The sequence below is a fragment of the Fonsecaea erecta genome (assembly GCF_001651985.1).
Source record: "Fonsecaea erecta strain CBS 125763 chromosome Unknown Scaff3, whole genome shotgun sequence".
Lineage (NCBI taxonomy): Eukaryota > Fungi > Ascomycota > Eurotiomycetes > Chaetothyriales > Herpotrichiellaceae > Fonsecaea > Fonsecaea erecta.
The window spans coordinates 762,155-784,586 of NW_017387246.1; the positions used below are offsets into that span (position 1 = coordinate 762,155).

General features: G+C 53.3%; 7 protein-coding genes across 7 annotated transcripts; 3 read left to right on the forward strand and 4 right to left on the reverse strand.

Moving 5' to 3' along the window:
• Positions 1–186: 186 nt before the first annotated feature.
• AYL99_03523 (hypothetical protein) lies at positions 187–1,907 on the forward strand (the record flags this gene model as incomplete). Its single annotated transcript, XM_018835039.1, has 6 exons — positions 187–215; positions 268–296; positions 352–366; positions 427–451; positions 833–1,154; positions 1,212–1,907. 6 exons carry the CDS (start codon positions 187–189, stop codon positions 1,905–1,907), a joined length of 1,116 nt encoding a protein of 371 aa, XP_018694689.1.
• A 226-nt stretch (positions 1,908–2,133) lies between these two features.
• On the reverse strand, positions 2,134–3,468 carry AYL99_03524 (hypothetical protein; the record flags this gene model as incomplete). The annotated part of the gene is made up of 1 exon (XM_018835040.1): positions 2,134–3,468. One exon carries the CDS (start codon positions 3,466–3,468, stop codon positions 2,134–2,136), a length of 1,335 nt encoding a protein of 444 aa, XP_018694690.1.
• A 578-nt stretch (positions 3,469–4,046) lies between these two features.
• On the reverse strand, positions 4,047–6,605 carry AYL99_03525 (hypothetical protein; the record flags this gene model as incomplete). The annotated part of the gene is made up of 1 exon (XM_018835041.1): positions 4,047–6,605. One exon carries the CDS (start codon positions 6,603–6,605, stop codon positions 4,047–4,049), a length of 2,559 nt encoding a protein of 852 aa, XP_018694691.1.
• Positions 6,606–7,549: 944 nt separating this feature from the next.
• AYL99_03526 (hypothetical protein) lies at positions 7,550–8,222 on the forward strand (the record flags this gene model as incomplete). Its single annotated transcript, XM_018835042.1, has 2 exons — positions 7,550–7,953; positions 8,039–8,222. The coding sequence occupies 2 exons, from the start codon at positions 7,550–7,552 to the stop codon at positions 8,220–8,222; spliced, it is 588 nt and encodes a 195-aa protein (XP_018694692.1).
• A 229-nt stretch (positions 8,223–8,451) lies between these two features.
• On the reverse strand, positions 8,452–9,747 carry AYL99_03527 (hypothetical protein; the record flags this gene model as incomplete). Its single annotated transcript, XM_018835043.1, has 2 exons — positions 8,452–9,376; positions 9,476–9,747. The coding sequence occupies 2 exons, from the start codon at positions 9,745–9,747 to the stop codon at positions 8,452–8,454; spliced, it is 1,197 nt and encodes a 398-aa protein (XP_018694693.1).
• A 375-nt stretch (positions 9,748–10,122) lies between these two features.
• On the forward strand, positions 10,123–12,146 carry AYL99_03528 (hypothetical protein; the record flags this gene model as incomplete). The annotated part of the gene is made up of 2 exons (XM_018835044.1): positions 10,123–10,179; positions 10,239–12,146. 2 exons carry the CDS (start codon positions 10,123–10,125, stop codon positions 12,144–12,146), a joined length of 1,965 nt encoding a protein of 654 aa, XP_018694694.1.
• A 4,050-nt stretch (positions 12,147–16,196) lies between these two features.
• AYL99_03529 (hypothetical protein) lies at positions 16,197–16,738 on the reverse strand (the record flags this gene model as incomplete). Its single annotated transcript, XM_018835045.1, has 3 exons — positions 16,197–16,459; positions 16,514–16,530; positions 16,578–16,738. 3 exons carry the CDS (start codon positions 16,736–16,738, stop codon positions 16,197–16,199), a joined length of 441 nt encoding a protein of 146 aa, XP_018694695.1.
• Positions 16,739–22,432: the final 5,694 nt, after the last annotated feature.

The following is a 22,432-nucleotide window of genomic DNA, read 5'->3' on the forward strand; positions in this document are numbered from 1 at the left end:
CCTTGGTCTCTCTCACCAACTGAGTCTCCCTGCGCTTCTCTGAGACACGTCGGGTCGGATCAGGCGTATCTGCCTGCTTAGAAAGGAGACTATCCCTCTTTCTTTGTGTGGCTTCAAATCTTCCCGGTGTCGGCTGGGTGTTACCACGCTGTTGTTCTACAGGGCGTCCGGCTTCTCACCTTCAAGATGGTCAACATCACAGAGAAAATCAAGGAGTGGGTTGCTGTGTCTCGCGCAAAGCTGTCTCGGATCTGACTCTGGCTACAGGATCGAGGCCGAAATGGCCCGAACTCAGAGTGGGTTTCTGCAGCTTGTCATATATGGCCTGGTCCAGTGCTGATTGGATTGCAGAAAACAAAGCCACAGGTTCGTGCTGAAATGGTGTGAGAGTCCTGGATATGCGCACTCTGACAGAATGATCCTCAGAGTATCACCTCGGTTTATTGAAAGGGTAGGTCTTGCATTTGGTTCTTAAAGACGAAGCACCCATCGCGAGAGAAGACGGAGTAAGAAGACGAGATTGTGAAGACGAAACGCGAGATCTGGGCACGTGCGTTCACGTGACTGTACACGCTGTTGCTGTGCATACTTCAGCCGAGTTCTGGACAATGGCTTGCGATGGCTTTGTGATTTAAAGGAGAAATGAAGACGTGGATGTTCCAAACGGACACAGAATGTCAAGCACCAGCATATCTAGTATTTGCTGTTGGTGGATGTCCTGGCCCAGTTCCCAGCCTTGCCCCTTTTCCTGGACGACATGGGCTTCTTCTCCTGTTTCCCAGTCGGCACATTCCGCTCGCATGCAATTACATTGACTGACGTTGTCGACTAGTAAACTCGCCCGGCTACGAGCACAGCTGCTGGAGCCTGCGGCCGGAGCCGGGTCCGGTGGTGGTACCGGTTTCGATGTCTCCAAATCGGGTGACGCTCGAATAGCTCTGGTCGGCTTCCCGTCGGTGGGTAAATCTACGTTCCTGTCCAAGATCACCAAGACCAAGTCCGAGGTGGCGGCATACTCCTTCACCACACTCACCGCCATCCCCGGTGTGCTCGAGTATGCCGGTGCAGAGATCCAGATTCTGGATCTGCCCGGTATCATCGAAGGTGCCTCGGAAGGCAAAGGTAGAGGGCGACAGGTCATCAGTGCTGCGAAGGTCTGGCGCCGAAAACACTCTTGAGTTCTTTATGTGGTTATTGACCCGAGCTTCCAGACATCGGACCTGATCCTGATGGTCCTGGACGCGACTAAACGTGCAGAACAACGCGCTCTACTCGAGGCCGAACTCGAGGCCGTGGGCATCCGGCTCAACCGCGAACCGCCTAATATCTACCTGAAAGCCAAGAAAGCCGGCGGCATGAAGATCACGTTCCAGGCGCCGCCCAAGTATCTGGACGAGAAGATGCTGTACAACATCCTGCGGGACTACAAGCTCCTGAACTGCGAGGTGCTGGTGCGCGACGAGAACGCCACAGTCGACGACTTCATCGACGTCATCATGAAAGACCACCGCAAGTACATCCGGTGCCTGTACGTGTACAACAAGATCGACAGCGTCACCGTCGAATACCTGGACGAGCTGGCCCGCGAGCCGCACACGGTGGTCATGTCGTGCGAGCTGGATCTGGGCGTCCAAGACGTGGTTGAGCGGTGCTGGCAGGAGCTGCGCCTGATGCGCATCTACACCAAGCGCCAGGGCGTGGATCCAGACTTTGGCGAGGCCCTCATCGTGCGCAGCGGCAGTACCATCGAGGACGTGTGTGATCAAATCCATCGCACCCTGAAGGAGACGTTCAAGTACGCCCTGGTCTGGGGTGCCTCGGCCAAGCATATCCCGCAGAGAGTCGGGCTGGGGCATGTCGTTGCAGACGAGGACGTGGTACAGGTGGTGAGTGCTTGGAAGGCTTGAGGGTTGCACATGGCTCGGTGTTTCAGTGATGGATTAATTGCGAGCAGAGGCATCAAAGAGTGAGTTCTATGGCAATGCAACGACGGGGAGTATCAACACCATGGAGGCATCCCCTAAATCAGGTCGTCTACCGCGGTGATATCCAAGAGACGTTGGGTAATGTGCTCCCCATGAGTCTTCGGGACTTGTTGGCCGATGGCGGATCCCCCCCGACTTGTCCATAGCTCTATCTCAACACCTTCCTAGGATCTAAAGAATTCACATTAGCGCTCACCGCCTTCCCATCGAAGATGAACTCGCTCATCAGCTTCCCCGTGCCGGGCCCATTCTGTATGCCCCAGCAAGTATGTCCCGCCGCCATATAGACGCCCTTCACGGGCGTCGGGCCCACTAACGGGCCTCCTCCCGTCTCGACCTGCGGTAAGTAGCACGCCTGGCGGACCAGAACGGTGCCGTCACGCATCTCGTCGGAGATGCTGGCGCAGTAGTCGACGATGTCCTGACAGCGGCTGTCGTCGACCTGCACATCAGCCGTCGACTTGGGCAGGGCCACCAGGTGATCGCCCTCGCCGCACGCGTAGATTTCGTTGTTGGGCCGGGCATAGATCTCCGGCGTGACGTGGCTGGCGCGCGATTTCGCTCCGTCCTTGAAGTTCTTGGGCAGCGAGAGCGACGTGAACAGGCAGTATGCGCTGACGGGGCGCGACGGGCGGATGGTCACGCTGTGGGCGCGCAGTGCGCCAATCGGGGACCCTGGCCAGACCGTCTTCGTCCACGGGCCGGCGGTGATGATAACATCTGTCGCGCGGAGGGACTTTGCCTCGTGTGTCGAGGTGTCGGTGTATTGAATTGTATGCTCGCCGCCTTCCGGAGACGCAGGCTGGATCCTGCTGACGCTGCCCATGATAACCCGGGCACCCTTTTCCTCTGCAAGCTTCGCCATCGACGTGGTAAACTGGTATGGGTGGACCTGCGCGGTGTCCCTGGGCGAGCCCATCGAGTCGTATCCCATGACACATTCTTCCGCCAGCCAGTCAAGATCGTCCGGCAGTCCCATGCCCCGGAGATTGTTGTATGATTCCTTGCTGCGCTTCTGCAGGCTGACGCGGGTGGGATCGACGTTGCCGTCGCTGGCGACATCCGGCCGATGCACTCCCCTGATATCCTCACCTTTGCTCGACGCGTTGCCAGTCGCTTCACCGTCCACCGGGCCTTGGTGGGTCATCACCTTCGCCTGGCTACTAACATGGCGCCCCTTCAACTCGACTTGCCCAACACCCACGCCCCTGTAGCCCCATCTCTGCTCACCTCCGTGTTCCTTTGCGAGGTCAGCGTGGAGCCCGAAACTGAGCGGCACCAGGCACGACGGGTACGCCCACAAAGCCAGCAGGCCACCAGCTTTCCCCGACGCACCGCTGGCGATCCCGGTAGCCTCGAGCAGATGGATCGAGTGCAAGTCTGGATTGTATTTCGGATGACGGGTGAGGAAATAAGCAGTTGTGCAGCCGATGATGCCACCGCCGACAATCACTATCGACTTTTTCTTTTCGCGCTCCGCCATGCTGGTTATTCTAAAGTATCTTTGCCAGGGACACAGGGGACTCTGCTTCTTGTCGGGGAGACGTACAAGGACCAGCGAGGGAGTTTTTAGCTGCTGGGTTGGAGCCAGATGGCGCTGAGCCGGTGGGAAAGCCACCAAATAGCGTGGAAAGAAAGGGATGTTTGATGTTTTCGATGCTTGATATGCAACGGCCAATATCGGACAATGGTCTCGGTGTTGGAAATTATCGCTTATAAACCTCTTCACCACCAACCGCGATGGGGATGAAATATGGAAGCAGCTTGATATACAGAATTCCATCTTGATATGACCTCATCCGTTGGTCGGCTTTCCCTCCGCCAATCACCATCTCACAGCCTCGTTCCTCCAATACTGGCTCAGTACATCACGAACATCTCGTCTCAGTAATCGAGTACTTCTAGAGACACCGGATATTTGATGTATGTAATTCTGGAGTCTTTGGGAGTGTTTACAGGAGGATCATGAGTCTAGATTCCTTGTGATCTCAGATGTAGCTGATACCTCGTGATCGACATCCGAATACATCGTCCATATATTACTACTGTATGAGACGTAGATCAGTCAAGCAGGTCGAGGGCCGATACCTCCTCGTATGCGATATCCTCCATTTCCACCCCACGCGATAGCTCGTAGTAAAGAACGGTCATATCCACATAGGTCAGCATGAGCCTGTACCTCCGACTACTTTCCAGGCCCTGCCATGGCTCTGGACTCGAGGGAACTTCCCATTCCCGTATCTCTGTTCTCGTCCTCCCCGGTCGCCTTTGATTAATATTGTGTGATAGACGTTTCCTCTTCGCCCGAGGCCCGTCCACACGCCCCCCAGATTCCGTGTCCATGTTTAAGAATTGAGATCCGTCCTCGTCGCCTCCCCGCCCATCGACGACAAGAACAGTCGGGTCAAATGTGGTAGGAATTCCATCCACAAGCCCGTCCTTTCCCCATTCTGTCACCTCGGTCGACACGGACCGGTTTTCGGATTCAATTCGCCTGAAGCAACCTTGGACTGGGGAAGCTGCTATGCCAAGCAGTGGCCCCAACGGTCGAAATCCCTTCACCTCTTGTTTCTTGGTTGGTAAGATCCAGCTCACTCGCAATCCCAGTGTTCCGGTTTTCTCATTCTTCGTCAGGGAACACACCGCACATCGGCCGATCTGCGTCGCGATGACGACGATTCCCAACTCGGGAATCTGCAGCATCATATTGAGTCGATCTGTATTGGCGTGATGCGTGGTCTGTATTGTGGGAGGCAGCGCCTGTTTGAGGATGTTGGCACAAAAAACATGTGCCGAATCGGCTTCTGGAGCCATTATAAGTCTCAGATTTGACATGCTGCAATGTAGAGTAGGTATAGTCGGTGGTTTGGCCCTCGCGCGGGCTGTGGGAACGTTCGAACCGCCGCTCTCGACTGGTGGTTTGGGGCGCTTCGGTTCCATGTGCTGCCGTCTTCGCGACGGGGAATTCCCACCAGAAGTGGACAGGACGTCCACGTCAACCTCCTGGCTGTTTCGGCGGGCAAGACTTGACAGTGATGTGGTGCTTCGACGACTTGTGGAAGAAAGGTCTGCATCCTCTACTTCCTCCGAGCTAGAAAGATATTGGAAGTCGTCGTCCTCACTTTCCTCGGAATCGGTGTCGGCCTCGTCGAAACGCATATATTCCAATGAGAGCGTATCCCTTTGAGGTGCTGCAGATTCGTCTTCAACACTGTGAGACCCCATATCAGACCCAGTAACGGAAGCAACCTCGCTCGTGCCTGAATCCAGGGGCCCTTCAGGCTCGTCGCTAACCCCACTATCTCCCTCTGAAGTTCCATCATTAGTTTCTCGGCCATAGACCGGAGGCAAACTCGCCTCAGCCTCAGCTCGATCAGCATCAACGCTTGCTTCGTCGATATCAGACCAAGAGTCAAACGTCTCCCGGACCTCTTCTTTATCGTCGTCGTCGTCCGTGCCATCGTACATGAGAAAATGTATGTGGCTATTGCTAGGTGTGCGGAGTCGGACAACGTTGGTCAAGTCGTAGCTTTCCAGACTGTTATGCCCGTGGTACTGAGGTACCTTGAAGTACCCGCAAAATTGCTCCATCGTCCTAGCTGGCCGGAAGGCGCGGGAGTCTAGAGCAGCGACAAGCCAGCCGCCTTCTCGCCGTCGGACGGCGAGTCCCCCTCGCATACTTCTTTCCGCAAAGTCCCAGGATTTCTGGCAGATCCCTTGCCAAATCTGCCACATCTTCATGTCACCATAAATATCGGTACTCAACAGCCAATTGCCTTCAAAGTCATCATCTGTGTTCACGAAGGAAATGCAGGGGATGTTGTGGTAATGACCTTCCACGCCGGCGAGCGTGATTTTGTAGTTTTTATTCCGTGGTGGAGCCGTAGCGTCAACACCTCTCGGTAGCCATTCTTGCCAATCTGATTGTTTAGCATGCTCGAAAAACTCATGGGCATCGTCGGACAATCGGTCTTCGTCGTCCCCCTCTTCACTACTGGTGTCTGTCAAAGCGAAGGCGAATACTGTTATCTTAGCACACGGGTCATCGTCTGAAACGTGATGCGGCGTGTTGGCCGACACGGCAATCATTCGCGCATCGGTGTGGATGGCCAGGCCCCAAGCAGACTCATAGACCCATTGTCCGAAGAATGGCCACAGTCCTACGTAGTCACTCCGAGCATCTGTGCTGAAGCGATACGGGTCCTTTCGAATGGCTTCCTCAATCGACTTGGTATAATAGGCCGACACATTGCCCGAATCGGTCGCGAGGAGGAGAATCTCCTCCTTCCCCAAGTCTCCCACGATCAGATGGTTGATGGCATGGGGAGAGCGGTCATCGATGTAGCCAGCAGCATCAGGGTTTGCCAGTGCAGGTACAATGACCAGCGCAGGCAGCCTGTGAAGCTTCTGAAAGGGAAAGTCAGGTCTGTAGACGGCTATGGTATCCCTCGTTGCGACAAAGTAGAGATTGAAACGTTGAGACAACGCCGTCAAGTTGTTTCGCCAGTACGCGACAGGTGGTCGGTACGGCAGTCCATCGCGCATGAACCTCTCCGCCCCTGTCTCGATGCTCGTGAGACCAATGTGGACCGTCTCGAATGGCCTGATATCCTCGTCCATGCTCCTGTAAAAGGGCTACAACAGCCTTTCTCGAACAGATCCTTGTGTTTCAATCAAAGTCTTGTTAGCCACTCAAGGCATGGCTGGGCACATCATCGCGGCCCAGGTATGCGCGAGGACTCTCTCTCTCTCTTTATTTCGATTCTAGAGGGGTTTGAGCTCGTCCGGAGGAGGTTCGGAGCCAAGGACTGGATGGCGGTGCAGGCGCATGAGCGCAGGGAGAGGGAGATCAGCTTGCCTGCAACTCACCGGTAGATGTCAGCGGCTGTCGTGTCTGCGCCCTCCAACGACGGAGGGAGGAACGAGAGGAGGTAAATAGGTTGACCGGCAACTGTCAATTGTGGATAAGGTGAAGGCAGCTTGACACCTTGGACATCGAATACTTGCCGTGGGACGGAGCACATGAGTGGCATGACGCATTTGTAGCGAATCGTAGGCGGTGCCAATAAAAGCGTATCTCACATTATTGTTCGATGCGCATGCGCACTGCTTCTACCCACTGCCATCGCACCCGAGCTACCTTCGTAATTTGTACGGAGACACCTGCATTTTCTGATCGAGGTTGGCAACACAAAAAGCATCGATTCGGAAAGGATTGCAGACGCGACCGGCCGACGCTGCGACGGCTCGACTCATCCCCTTGTCACATCCTGCAATCCTGGACGCCACCTACATCCCCCCTCCCCCAATGCGACATATCATTCCACCGATCAACGCATGAGAGCAGTCCCTCCTCCGCAGATGGATGTCTACTGAACCTGTTCTGTCCAAACTGCCCCAAATATATGCCGTGTGCAGTGTCGAGTTGTGGTTACACAGCATACCGCTACCAACACTAGTGGACTTCCAACCCCAAGTCTCACGTCTCGCCTACAATTCAGCTCGACCTTTCTTCCCATTCTTGACATTGACATTGTCTCTGCCGGCCTGGGCCTAGTACAACTATGGATTTGCTAGCTACCGTCAGAAAGGAGGGGTCACGAGGTGGCCGTGGGGAGTTCAAGTGGTCCGACGTCGAAACCTCTTCTCACCGTGAAAATTATCTCGGCCACTCCTTGATGGCCCCTGTCGGTCGCTGGCAGAAAGGCCGTGATCTCTCCTGGTACGCGAAGGGGGACGACAACTCACAGGGCGATGAAGATGCTGCGGCAAAAGCAGCGAGAGAACGGCGAGAGGAGATCCAGCGCGTCAAACAGGCTGAAGAGGATGCTCTCGCCCGCGCTCTGGGGTTGCCCGTGCCTCAACGGAACAACCCAAATATGGACGAGCTAGGGACTCGACGCGAGGTGGACAACGTTCTGAGAGAGGCTGGAGCGGGCGAAGATATAGCGCCTTCCAGGGGTGTTGGGTACGGGCGCGTGGCAGGGGTCTCGGCTATGCATGAGGGGCAATCCAGAACTCCGGAACACCTCGAAGGAACGGTCTCGAATCAGGATAAGGAGCTTCACTATGCGCTCAAAGAATACAGACGCCGTCACGGCGACCGACGACACCGAAGCCGGAGCCGGAGTAGCCATAGACACAGAGACGGTCACCACAGAAGCCGTCGGGACGACCACCACCGACACCGAGAGCACCGTTCGCGGTCGCCACGACGTAACAGATCTGAGCGTGTGAGATCAAAATCACCATCGCCCCCTCGAGAACGCGATCGTTATCGCAGAAAACGATCCAGAAGCATCTCTCGATCAAGACCGCGTGACGAAGCTGACCGCGATGAGAGGGAGAAAGGACACGAACGAGGTGGACGACGCTGAATCCTGATTGATTGGGGAGTAATGAGGAAAATTTTTCCGGCGATATGTAAGCGAATGCATGATTGCTGCCCGAGGACAAATCCGTTCTCCTATCTCAATCCCAATGAAGCATCAAATATGTCACTCTCAAGATCCTTGATGTCCACGTCGACGATACTTGCAGCACGCCCGGGCCCACCAGCCCCTGGTCGGGCGGTGATATCAGCTGATGCACTGGTGTCGACGAATTCCTCCAGTTCCTCGCTGACCGTCTTCAATTTCTCCTTCACGCTAGCGACTCCTTCTATCCCAACAATGTGGCGGGCAGGCGGGTTTTCATGACCACCAATGGCCGTCAACGCATGGACGGTCTCTGCAATCAGTTTTTCCGTATGTGCATGACTTAGAGGTGGATACAAACTGACAACCTCGTTGCGGCTGAGGAGGAAGGGGCCGCTCTGTCTCTCCGCTTCTGACGAGGGCGACTGGATTTCTGTTTCTGGCGGTGGGGGATATTGGGCACGAATACCAGGGAGGCGATTCAATAAGCCATCCAGAATCCCTCGAAATATGGGAGCCGTGTGACCATATTCCCGGGTATATGCCTTCATGGGCGGTGCGGAAGTTATCTTGTTGGTCAAGATTCCAATCTCGACGCTGGCTTGGACAATGGTCAATTTGATGTTGAAAGGCGCAATCTCATAGGCGATGCTATCACAAAAGCCTTCCAACGCCCACCCGGACGCACAATACATGCTCAATCCGGGTGTTCCGAGATGACCTGTAATGCCGGTAAGGGCAATGATGTGACCATTCATTTGTGAGCGCATCTGTGGGATGACGGCTTTGATGATGTTCATGGGGCCAAAGAAATTCTTCTCGAACTGATCTCGCACGAGGGTCATAGTCCGGGGACTGGCGGCAAGTTCTTCGACAGTCCCGATTACTGCTTCACTAGTACAGCACAAGAGGATGTCGATTTTTCGAAACGTATGCACGGCCTCTGCGACAGCTGCCTGACATTGTCCCACAACCCTGTCTTGGAGTCAATCCCGGCCATCTTGTAGTGAAAAGATGCATATAATATAAACTCGGGTGGAATCACATCAATTTGCAGAAGGCAGCGCTGCATACCTAATATCCAGGGCGACAACCTTCAGCCGCTCCTTCATTCCAGGTATTCGTCCAACTTGAGACAGGAATCTCTTGAACTCTTGGCTCCGACCACCATCGTTCTCGAATTCTGCCTGGATGATGCCAGACACAACATAGTCGCCGTGGTCAAGCACCTGGCGAGCAATCGATATACCGATTGGAGAGTCTCCTGAGGTCAGGAGCCACACTCGAGGAGCATTATGTGTGGGAAATTGAGGCGTTGGTGTGCCCACCGAGCCGCCATTTGCCATCGATGCGTGTAAGGCGAGTCTCTGGACTTAGCATTGCGTCCTAGGACGCCATATGCGGTGTCTCTTCGGGGCGACCTTCAACTAGGAGCAGGAGCAGCTGAACTATCCAATTGGAAGCGCAGTTTTGGGCTGATATGAATGGGATTAAGTCGTGGTCATCGTGGTCATCGTGGTCAAGAGTGGCGGGTTTATTGGCCCGAAGATCGGGACGGGATATCAATGCCAAGACTCCATCGGGCTCGGATAAACAAAATTCCTCTCCTCCCACCTGCCGATCTGCGGGCCGGACCTACTCCCAATCGCATCTGCCACTCTGGCTGGGAAAAGTCCAATCCTCTACCTCAAGTCTATCGAGAGAGGCTCTGACAAGCCACGATGCCGGAATCTAGAGGTAGCGGCACCCCTGCCGCAAGGGAGGAACAAGGGGGCAAGGTGAGAGATTTCAGTTCTTGCCGTGAATCCACCACGAGTACTGACTGAGATCTCTGCAGTCGATGTTCCAGACCATCATCCAAGGTGTCGCCATATTCATGCTCACGCAATTCGTGGTAAATCAATTCTTTGGCTCAAAGTCACAGACTGGCGGAAGCGCCTCTGCGCCCCAGGCAAACGTCAATTTCGAGGAACGAGCCGATGTGGCGGCCCTCACAAACTACTCGGTGATTCCGCAAAACATTGCCCCGATATGGCCAGAGAATAGCGTCGTCGACATCCGAATGTATGTGTCTCCGAGGGACACCCTTCCTGCCTTGTCAACCGTGCCGAAGGAGACCCTCGTGCTGGACGAGAAGAGCTTTGGGATAGGAAATTATGAAGAAAACCGAGAGGTGCATACACAAATTGCTATACCACCCGAGGTACAACACAACGGCACCTTGTGGGCGCATTTTTACGTCGCCCTCGCTGGTAGCGAGTTTGACCCAACAAGTCCAAATTATGACCCACATAAAGCCACTCACTTCAAAAGGCCGCTGAACCAGTTCCTCCCCAAGAAAAAGGCCCGCAAGTTCAAGAACCTGCTCGAGAAGAGCGACGAGGCTGAACAAGAAGAATCAGAACCGCAGGGGGTGCAGATTGGATCTTATTACCATCCGAACTTTACGGTCGCTGTTATCCCGAACACAGGTGTGCAGAACTGGCGTCAAATGCACCCGTCGCTGCGCAAGAATATTGTCCTTGAACCGACCGGTCAACGCGATGCTTCTGGCCAGAATGGATGGTACTACCCCGTCGTCTTTCTCAACACCTTCTGGCAACTACGCAGCCACATGACTGAACTCAACGACACCGTCAAAGAAATGCCACTGAACATCCAGCTGTACAACTTGGCCAGTTGGAAATACAACCTATTGGCTTCTATTGACGAGGGCATGAAACAAAACCAAGCACAAGCAGCGAGTGGCACGCCCATGCCCGGTGGTGGCGATGGCAGCGAATTCGAAAAATTCAAAGAAATCCTGCTAGATACCAATGCCTACCTGTTGGGGACAACGTTCGTCGTCAGCATCCTGCACATGGTCTTCGAGGGTCTCGCATTCAAGAACGACATTTCCCACTGGCGGAAGAAGAAGGACAATGTGGGCACCTCCGTGCGGACGATCCTTGCGAATGTGTTCATGCAGACCGTCATCTTCTTGTACCTTGTGGACAATTCTGAGAATACTTCATGGATGATACTCGCATCACAGGGCTTCGGCATTGTACTGGAAGCCTGGAAAATCACCAAGACTGTTGATGTGCGTCTGCGCGAACCGGGTCCGGACTCCAAGTTCAAGAACGTATTGCCTTATGTGATTGTGTTTGAAGACAAACACAAATTGACCGAGAAGGAAAGGCAAACAGAAGAATACGACCAAATTGCCTTCCGCTACCTGTACATCATTGCTGTGCCACTTCTGCTGGCGTATGCGGTCTACAGCCTCATCTACGAAACGCACAAGTCGTGGTACAGCTTCGTGATTGAGACGTTGGTGGGTTCGGTGTATGCCTACGGGTTCCTCATGATGGTTCCTTCGCTCTATATCAATTACAGATTGAAATCTGTCGCGCACATGCCCAGCAAAGCTCTGACGTACAAGTTTTTGAACACCTTCATCGACGACCTGTTTGCGTTTACGATCAGAATGCCGCTCCTGCATCGTCTGGCGACTCTGAGAGATGATGTTATCTTCTTCGTCTGGCTTTATCAGAAGTACAAGTACAAGGTGGACTACTCGAGAGTGAACGAATTCGGGCAAGGCGGCGAAGATGAGGAGGAAGAAGGAGAGGAAGCGAAGAAGGAGGACGGCAAGACGACCAAAGCGCTTGAAGGTCAGGACATCAAGGAGCTGAAGCCCTCAGCTCCGGTTTCGAGCGCGAGTGGAGCCCAGAGCAATGCAGGCGCGAAGAAAAGAAAGTAGCCGAGCGCATGTCGATCACTTCCGTTTGGACGACAGGTCACGCCACGGGATACGAGTTGCAGACGGCAAGGAGAACCAAAGGGAAAGGGGTGGGCGCCGAGGAGGGATTGGGAGAAGATGTGAAAGAGGATAAGAGATCGTCGGGCGATGACGTCTCTCTTCCGTAAAATCGACCTGGAGGGTTTTTTTTTTGGCTCGTACCATCTACTCCTGGCTCGACATGAGCAGAGAGCGCCACCTAGTCTCTCTGGTCTACATCCAATTCAACATTTTGTCCCACTTCCAGTCATGCGCCTGATGGAGAACACGTCTGGTCCCAGGATCCCAGTTGCCTACCTGAACTCTGCACAAATTTGGTTTTTTTTTTTTTTTGGACTACGAGTGATGCCCTTCCCTTCCAATCTTTCCTGGCCGACGCTGCGGTCTGGGCTCAGGGAGGCGTCCAGGCTCTCTCAGGCAAAGATGGGCCCTTGCGTGTGAGACCAGACGACCCGACCGAGGATGGAAGGGAGTGTGGGTGGAGCCATACAGATCCAGGCACGACGCACACCGGCGTCGACAAATTAGTTATTGCTTGCCCGACAAAAAAAGGCCTCTCTCTCTCTACACAGTAAGTGAATAGCTAACTAATCGACCAATTATGTAGGGAGTAGTACATGGCATGGCATGTCTTCTACCAGACTAACACGAGCATATGACTGGCCGAAAGACAGACAGAACAGACTGATGAAACCCGACGGAAAACCTGACAAGGCAGAGAGAACAGGGGAAGAGAGCTTCGTTTCATACGTGGGCTTTGCCAGTCGAGGCTCGAACTCGTCTGATCCCCGTCTTTCTGTCTCTCCCGCCAATCCAACAACTTGTTTGAGCTCTTTTTCCTCGTCTTGGTGTTGTTTTTTCCCTCCTCCGCTTTTCGTTGTTGATTGGTGGGCGACGTGTTGTTGCTTTTTGCTCCTCTTTTTTCTCAAGCCTCAGTCAGGGCTTCTCGCACCCTCCACCCTCACCGCCCCCCCTTCCCCCGTGCAGTGTTCTGGTCCAGCAGAAGCCCAGGGCGACGTGGCCCAACACCGCCCCAGGCAGGCGACCGAGGGGGGTGTAAGAAAGAAGGCAAATTGTTCTCTAAAAAATTGACATGACGAGGGACGGACGAGGGGGATGGAACGGATATCAGAATGGGAGTGGGAACGAGATGAGACGAGACGAGATGAGCCTAGGCGCTCAGAAAGGGTGGAAAAGGGGGGGGAAATGGGCAGCTACCTGCCCTTCCGTCCCATTGCCTCGCCCCGTCCTATCCTACCTTGCTCTCTATGCTGCAGAGTGTGTTAAGCCATGGCTGGGTTATGCGACCCGCAACCTGTGGTTGTTGTCTGTCTGGGCTGGTCTTCCCTCACGCTTAGTCTCTGCCACCACCGACTATCTCCTTTCTCTGTTCGCGCCGACATGGTCCTACTCCCTATTGCGTTTCCAGCCAGGTCTCCACTTTTTCCACACGGTAAGGAAGAAGGGCGGACCAAAGGCCCCAACAGACAACAAACAGACCAATAAACACGCAGACAGAGATCAGGTAGGCAGGTCTGGGCCAGATGCAGTGTATATTCAGAGAATCTCGAGAGTCACTGTGCACAACGGAGCAAAAACCAAACATAAACTGGGGCTGAAGTCAATTCAGGGCGCGGTTTCTCATTTGTCGGCTCGTAGCCCAAAAGGGAGACGATAGAAAAAGGTGCAGTTCCAGAGTGTGAAGGCTATGCTCCCTGGGCTGGGTCCTGGCTTAAAATCGGCTGGGTGAGCGTCTATCACCCCAGAAGAACGAAAGGCGATTCAGGATCCGTCGATGTGTCGGTCTCGCCAACCCAACGATGCCTTGCTTGCTTGCTCGCTCGCTTGCTTGCTTGCCCGCTTGCCCGCTTGCCGCTTTGCTTTGCTTTTGGGTCTGCCGAGTGGGCATCGCTTCAGGATATATTTGAGGTTAGACTCGAAAGAGTTTCGGAAGTAATGTGCTTGCAAGGGACATCCCTTTGGGTGGGACAACCACCAGAGCATCGGCATCGTAAGGCGAGCGAAAAATAGTTTCTTCCTCCAAGCGACATGTGCTGATTTCTCTCCTGTCACGAGTCCGATCCTATCCACTCGAAGCTGCCGGTGACAAGTATTTGCGAGCATCTGTTACGGCAGCACCGATGATGACTCTCTCAACTCGCGGATTCCTGTTCGCTCTCGAGTGCTGGTGCTGTGGTATACCTTCGCTTAGAGGCACGGGGATTGGATTTGCGGGTTCATCCTCGCCAATGCTTGTACTTTTCCGTTTTCGTCCTCTAGCCAGCCGGTCAACACGTCCTGCAGGCCTATTTGCTGATATTATTGAATGTCAAAGCATTAGTCAAGCAGGGCATTGGCTGCAGACCAGAGACTAGCCTCAGGCGCTCACCGGTGGGCACGTCGACCTCGCCCATGTCCGGATAGTTATGCATGATGACATGTGCAGGCATCAAGCTCAACTCTTTGGAACCACTTTGGCGCCTCAATCAGCCACTTCACCACTAATGGCTCCGAAGTCCTTGGGCAAACGGCGGGGCGAGCAGTGATGCCTGTCGATGCTGGCACTTCCACTAGCGTGATGTCCTAAATCCTACCGCATGTTCCAGGAGGCTCTGCCGCCCAGGTCGACAAGGTGGGGATTCTACTCGCGGAGGCTCACCTCCATCAATAAGGAGCCCGGGCAGCAGGGTCTCTGCTCACAGTAGAAGCCGATACGAGTCATTTATGTCTGCTCTCCGATCAACTGTGTCTTGTTTGCGGCGTGCTGCTGTGATTCGCCTTCGAGACTGTCCCAAGAATGGTCTCGTTCGTACCCGTGACACTGACGACCTGGGATAATGTGGCGGACCTGCTTTCAGAAGCGAACGATGCCATGGTCCTTTGTGAATGTTTGAAAGAATTCAAGTACACGTCAGGTGTCCTTTGGAACTGTGTGGACCTCGCCCTAGGCCAAATGCCGGGTGGCGCCTGGCCAGGCTTGCCGTAGGTTCAACCTGCCATTGCCAGTGACTAGCATGATCCATTGAATATGATTTGCGTTGGACCCCTTCATATGATCTCCTCCTGCCGATTCTACGAACATGGGTTCAAGAGAGTCTCTCCCTGACCCTTTTCATGCAAGGCTGGGTGGCTAAGTTCACTTTGGTTGGGGCCAACAATTCCCAAGTCGCCCCGCTAGCTGGTAAAGGTGCTGATTGCTTTCTTCATTGGCTCCTGCCGTGTGTTCTCTGGGAGATCAGACAGGTTCCCCGGCCTGTTGAAACGGCACGAGCCCTGCAGTGTGGAAGAAATGCTTCAGGAGCTGCGCTTAACTGCCCGTGGCCATTCAGTGAGACGGCAGAAGAGATGGCATGTCCGAACGACAAAGAGCGGTGAGCGGGCGGCTTGTTGCTGTCCAGGCATCGTGGCAAGCGGTTGCCTTGTTTCTCCACTCTAACGGTACGGTACCCATAAACCAGGATCGGGATCTCCATACGCTCGCTATTGAGGTGACGGGTGCAAAGCTAGACGGCAAGGCCCAACCCTTCGTGTCCTATGAGTTAACAGAGAACTGAAAACGAGATCTTGTTCGTGCGGGAGAAAGACTGGCGCAGACCTTCTTTTGTGGGACGTGGCTTCTTGGACTTGTAACTCCAGGTCACGGAGGAGGAATACTTGGAGGCACTCATGGCAACTAGACCCGCAGCCAAATGCGGACAGGACAGGTGCAATCCAATGTGTAACAGGATGGGCATGATGTTTTCTGGCCGCTGCCGTAGAATCTGATAGAATGCAAACAAACGTGTCGATTTGATCAGTAAATACTCGTTCATAACACCTAGAGAGAGCAACTCTTGATTAATGACATGACTAACTAACACAGTCTCGAAAAGAACTCCTGCAAGATTAAAGCCAAACTCTCAGAGCATCGAACTAAAAAATAGCGGGAGGTAGCAGTCTGGTAGAACCTTTCAGGCATAAGAAGTCACCAAGTGAATAATAGACTCCAACATGCGCTTGCCAATCCCGCCTTTAAATGCTGGTCGGCCAGGTATCGATGATGGAGGAAACAAAGAAAGAAAGGTAGGTGGCAGCGAAGACAAGTCGCCCCCAGGGCGACGTGGGATGTTCGAGTATGTTCTGTTTTCCCGGTTCGTTGTAGATCGTGAATGGAGAGGTTGCCAGGACGCCAATTGTGGAGGGCAGCACCTTGGTCGCAGTTGATGTTGCTGCCGGCTTCCATGGGAGAGGAGTGATTGCGTTCGTGTGGAGGGTAACGTGATCGTTCAGCGATCCTGAAGTTGTCAGTAACCACGGAAGAAGGAGGGCAGCGAGGGGCCCGCTCATACCGAGGAATCGGTCTTTGCTGCATCTTTAGTCTTCCTACTCTTTTGCTCTCTGGGCTCGATATACGCGACTTCGCAGCAATCGTCTCGAGTATGACCGCACTCCATGCACTTGGCATATAGCTTCCTCAACTGGGGGTCTTTGAGCAATGCGTTTTCTGGCTGTTTACATTGGCAACAATACCAGTAATTTGTTTCGACCATTCTGAGATTGTTAGAAGAAGACATGGTGGAGGAGATAGTTATTTTTCCGAGCAGGCAAGTGTGGTGAGCTGCGTGAGAAAGGAGGTGATATCGTGCAGCTGGTCAACACAAGAAGGGGTTCTGTGAGAAAGAGACACGGGGTTATAGATACCAATGTTCCATAGTCTCCTTGAGCTTCTTAATATAAGCGTATTTTCCTTGTGATCGAGTACCTCTACCCGACGAAAAGACGCTATAGCGTACACTGCAGGAAACCCCTGTATGGTGCCCTTCATTGGAGAATCGTTGACCATTAGCACGTGGCGCTTCATCCAGAGCTGTCTCAGGTATAGCCACTCCTGGCGGCGTTTCTGTGCGCCTTCCAGCCCAGGCGCCTCCGGAAGTCCAAATCCCCAAAGTGCCTCGTTGGCTGGTTGCCTTTTTCATGGTCCGAAAGTTTATGCTGTCCGCCATCGCAATTTGGGAACTTTCAACCCCTTGAAGGATGCAGAAGTTGCCTGAAGCCGAGAGTTATGATGACAGTGGGGAGGGGAACCTGGCAACTTGGCCCAGGCAAGACTGGTGGGAATGTATCCAGAGAGTGGGACAAATGGAAGTCAGAAGTAGTGTAGTTGACGTCTGGGCCACTTGACGACTGTCCCCAGGCGAGGCTTTTTTGTTATTTTTTCTTCTAGTCGCGGTCAGGTGGTCAGCAGCTCCAGCGTGGCCCAAAGAGGCCATCGTCACCAAGTTTCCATTTCGCCTTTGATGCGGCGTTTCTGTCCTTAGCTCAGGGCTAGAGACACGAGAACGATGGGCGAAATACGCGTCTTCAGTGCTGATCGCTGCAGTTTCGAAAGAACGAGTGGATGGGGAAGACCCATGGACTCACTGGGGGAGGTTTAAACCGTTAGCTGGCAGGCGTAGACCCCCGTCACCACGTTTTCCGGTGCTTAGTCCGGCAGAGGCTCCCTGCAAAAAGATCGACATCCTCTGGGTGGCTGACTCTTCAGATATTTGCCCATGGGCTCTGTATGCCGACGGAGAGAAAAAAGTAGGCAGTTGTGAGATATTGTCCAAAAAGCCAAGGCAGAATTGCTTCAGACACGGAGATTGGCTACACCGTATGCACACACGAACCTCGCCAAGCACAAATTCTGCAGCAAGGCGCCAACCATAGTAAATAAAGAATTCAGGTAAACGTGAATCATCATGAAGGACTCATCGAGCGCGATTCGGCTGAAAAGCAGATTCAGGTAAGCGGACGCGGGGATGAGATAAGGGAGGGAGGAGGGACACATGTTCAGGTTAGGGGAATGCGAGATGATGAATGCCGTCCATGCTCCAATCGGAAAAGATCTTCGGCCTCAGGCCACGGAGCACGTCAGTGTACCGCGCATACCGTAAGTCTGTTTGCAAAAGTCCCAGCTCCACGAAAGGCTAGCCGATGGTTTTTTCGTTATATGGATTTGTTGATTGCGGAGGGGCTAGTCCCACAACCGAGGGATGATAGAGGCTTGCTGAGAGTTCATAAACTAGAGCGAAGGGTGGGCCCTCTAAGCAAAGACTGAGGTAGCGTTGGTTGGAGAAATAGTAGTACGCGAGGAAACGTGCGTCTCTGAAAGAGATGTAAGGGTTGATATGGTATTGCACGCCGGCGATTCTATCCTCTGACGTCTGATTGTGCTCATAATACGGCCATCCTAGAGGGGCTAGCCTTTCCCATCTCTGTAGCGTGTTCCAAGAGAGAGCCCATGATACATTGAAAGGGGCAATGACCAGCCCCGGCGTGGCTCGAGGTTGGTTGCATATTTGTTGAATGGAAAGCTGCTGAGCTGGCTGAGCTTGCTGGAGATAGTCTTGTTCATGTTAGCGGGGTCCAGAGCGTTCCATGCATGGGGGAATGTACCGGCCAGAAGGATTGAGAAATGAGAGCCCGGCGTGCTACTTGGGTGACCGCGGGACAGGTTTGTCTTGCTTCCTTGACACCTTGCTTTGCCTGATGAGTGCTGGTGTGCACTGTGTGCACTTTCGTCTGTTGCAAACCACGCAATCGCCCCCGGAATTGGCGAGGAGGGTTTCGTTACCACAATAGCAACATTTCCAGGCGTTCGCAGAGACTATTCGGACGTTGGTTCCATTGCCACCCCCGTTAGCGCCGTTCCCGTTCATCCTGGACGTAGAATTGGGGATTGATAATACAAACAAGAAGTGAAGAGGCGATGTGAAGATCTCTGGTTGATAGAAGTCCAGCCAGGCAAGTTGAAGGGGGATCGATCTTATAAGAAATGGTGCTCTCCTGAGGTCCATCTCGTAGCAGAGTAGACTCTGTTAGTGGTGCTTTCAATTTGCAACAGAGATGCCCGATCACAGCCACAACCAGGCAAACTCTGATCGTTGTAGAAGAAACAAAACTTTGATCTTCATGACGGACCAACACGATTGCACCAACAACCAGTGAAGGGGCAATGATATCGGGCATTCACAAGGACCCGCAAAGAAGTCAGAGTTCTGCAGAGATGGAGGCATGGTCGTGGGAGACAGCCAAAGATACCACAGCATTGGTGCGACGGGGACAGAATTTGGCCACATTGATAGCAAAAGGACATTTGAGAAATTTTCGACCCGAGAGGCCTGTTCACAATCCGCAGCAGGCTCGCTCTCACCTGACTCTGTGTCCAGTGATCAAAACATTCGCTGAGGGATCTTAGCGTTCTGGAGCGAATGGAGACACCCGTGATCTAGTGGCCGCCCTAGTCTGTGACGCTGCTCAAACAGGATGAGCGAGGTCTTCAGAGTGGTTTCAGGTCATGACTTGTCGGTGAGCACAGATGTCATTTTCCGTGGGCAATACAAATTCACAGCCTACCTGAAAGCCTGATTGGCCGCCTATCCAAGCCCCGTAGGCAAAACCTCTTCAAATGGACGAAAACCCCCATGTCGAGAGGGAAGGAGACGCCCAGGACTAGGCTCCGATGACTGGAGGAGCCTGGCTCCAACTTTTTCGTCTTTGATGGGGCTGAACCCGGTCGTAAAGAAGTGTGGTACAGCCATTAGTGTTTGTGTTGGCCCCAGCGGAGTCACACAAGATCGCAACTTTCCCATGCTGAGGAGATCGATCCATATTGCCGGTAGCTCCAACCCGGATCGCCCTGTGGTCGAGTTCGGATACTGGGCCGGAAATAAAAAGGCTGCGCGGCTTTGAGTCAGAGGACAGGCAGGTAGGTTGTTTGGGGAGGGACGGTTAGCCTGATCCAGCAGCACGAAGGGATTTGGTCGGAGTCCGCCAATGAGACCACTGACTCATATCTGGTTACTCGGAACTGTACGGTGATTTGGTTGAGCATCGCACACAGTCACTTTGGCATCGTAGACAGAAATACCCGGCTGCCAGAGGATATCGAGGGAGGGGCGTGAGTGACTGACGTTGGGAAAACAGCTGAAGTTCTAGACACTTGACGATGGTGGCAGCCTTTTGCTTTCCCGCAGCCGCTCGTTTGGCAGCGTCTGGCCCCACCCGAAGGTTAGTGGGCTTGGCATCGTCGCCTGTCGGGGGCTGACCAATTACAGCTCTCCCCCCGGCTTGTGTTTCAGCAATGTCCCTATGTACAGTAGGCATCCCCTAGGCCTCTACAATCAAGCGGTGTGCAAGCCCTTGATAGACTTTGCGCCGTCGTGGAAAAAGACACTGTCCTTTCTGTAGCTCAGGCTTCTTTTACTTGGTCCACTTTTGGGCGTTCCAAAAGTCCTGGGGGGGTCAGCCTTGTACGCCCATCGCGGAACTCTATCACGACTCTCGTGCTGTTGGGCACTATGTCAGCCTCACCAACACTTTGCATGAAAGACACGCAAATGGGCTGAGCCAGTGGCGCAGTAGCCCTCAGTGAGCCCTCGTAACCTTATCGAAAGGACCCCCTGGGGCTGTCTTTCGTTGCAAATGGCTACCCGGGCTCGCAGACTGCATCAACTTGCCCCTCCACAAGGTGAACAAAACGAGGTAGGGATTCTCCACGGAATGTACCCAAATTGGCAGCCAAGGGGTGTTGTGCGATGGAGATGAACAAATCATCTGTGGTATTGCCATGCCTTTGCTGGGCGAATGCACATTGTGATATCACTGTGCTTGTGCATTCGCTAATGCAGGAGCATCTGCAGTAGATCCAAGCAAAGATGTAGAATATATCTGAAGCATCTACAAGGCAGCCTTGAGATGCGACCTTCCTGCCGTGCCTCGACAGTAGAAGATAGGTTGATAAAGCACACAACTCCCTCACACAGCTTCGGCCTCATGATTTGGCTCTGGCAACCAATTTGGTATCAAGACTCATCTCTCTCCTTTGGTCCAGCACACAACACCTTGAAGAGCCATCACATCTTGAAGTTCAGTAGCCACCCATTGCATCGCCCGTGCACAGCTCCGACCATTGATATTTTCAGGTTCAGGGCGATCATCTCTTGAGAATTTTATGCTCCGCTGTTTTCAATGCGGCAATTGTCGCATCTCCGCGTTTGGCAAACGGCGCAACCAGGATTGACCCTCACGATCATCGGCCCATAACCGCAATTGCAACAGTACCAGACTTTCTCCGGGGCATCCGCCATGTGTGAATGTGTTGGGGAGAGACTGTTGCAAGTTGTTTTCGGCGAGTCTCGTTGAGGGGGCACAAGTTTGTTGCCTTCTTCTGAGAGTGGCGATGGTGATGGTTTCTCTGCCACATGGCGTCGAGTGTCTGGTGAGGACAGGGCAAGATCGTACATTTTGAGGCTAAATACCCATATCAGTAATGTGCCGGCTTCTTTGGGACCTCACTTACGACGTCTGAACAGTGGTGGAAGGAATATAATAGCTGTGGTTGTTGTCGTCTTAACAAGGACGAAAACGAAAACGAAGTGTGAGGAACAGTGATGAGACTCCCCTTATCACTGCCAGCTCATACCGCTTGCCAAAGGTTGAGGCATTTACTTTGCTGGTCTCTCGGGGCATTGCCCAATTGCAGGCGTTTTGGTGGCCCAAGTGCTGGGGAAGATATGGATACACAGCTGTTCTGGGAACCGGACGTTAGATCCTCGTTGAAATCAATCGCTCGTTGCTTGCTGGGCTGAGGAGAGCGTGTGGCGCAGGTTTGAAACGGCAAACGGTGATGAAATGAAGCGAATGAGAAGGCAGAGTACCTAGGGTATATGCTTCACCCAAATATTTGAGAAGCCCATTGGTCTTCTCACGAGGTCTGCTTGGAAAAGAATGGACCTGCGGTTCCACTGGTGCGGCCAACTGCTCCTAGTCGACCCCAAGTGTAAGAACTCGGAGCGGAAAATTTCCAGCTATCATAATACACCGCTTGTCGATTGGAGAGAACGTGCATCAGATTCACACCACGGGACTGCAAAGTCTAATTGCTTGCCGGATGCAGCCTTGAGAAGACGAGTTGCAGAGGCAAATCAAAAGGTGTGAGATTTGTCGCAGCCTCGACGCCTTCTGCCTTCAAGGCAACCCTGAGGAAGACTTGAGTTTTGGCAATATTCGCCTAAAGGTTAACATAGCCTTCAAACCGTTCAAGGCAAGGACCAACCCAAGAGCAGATCCCAAAACTTGGGTTTTCAAAGATGCGTTTTCCGGTATCAATCATCAGAGTTGCAAGCCTACCTTCTCTCATGCCACCTCTCAGCATAGTCCTTTGGTTGGTTGTAGGACAACTAATGCGCCAACAACATGGAGTGGGAAATTAAAACTCTCTGAGC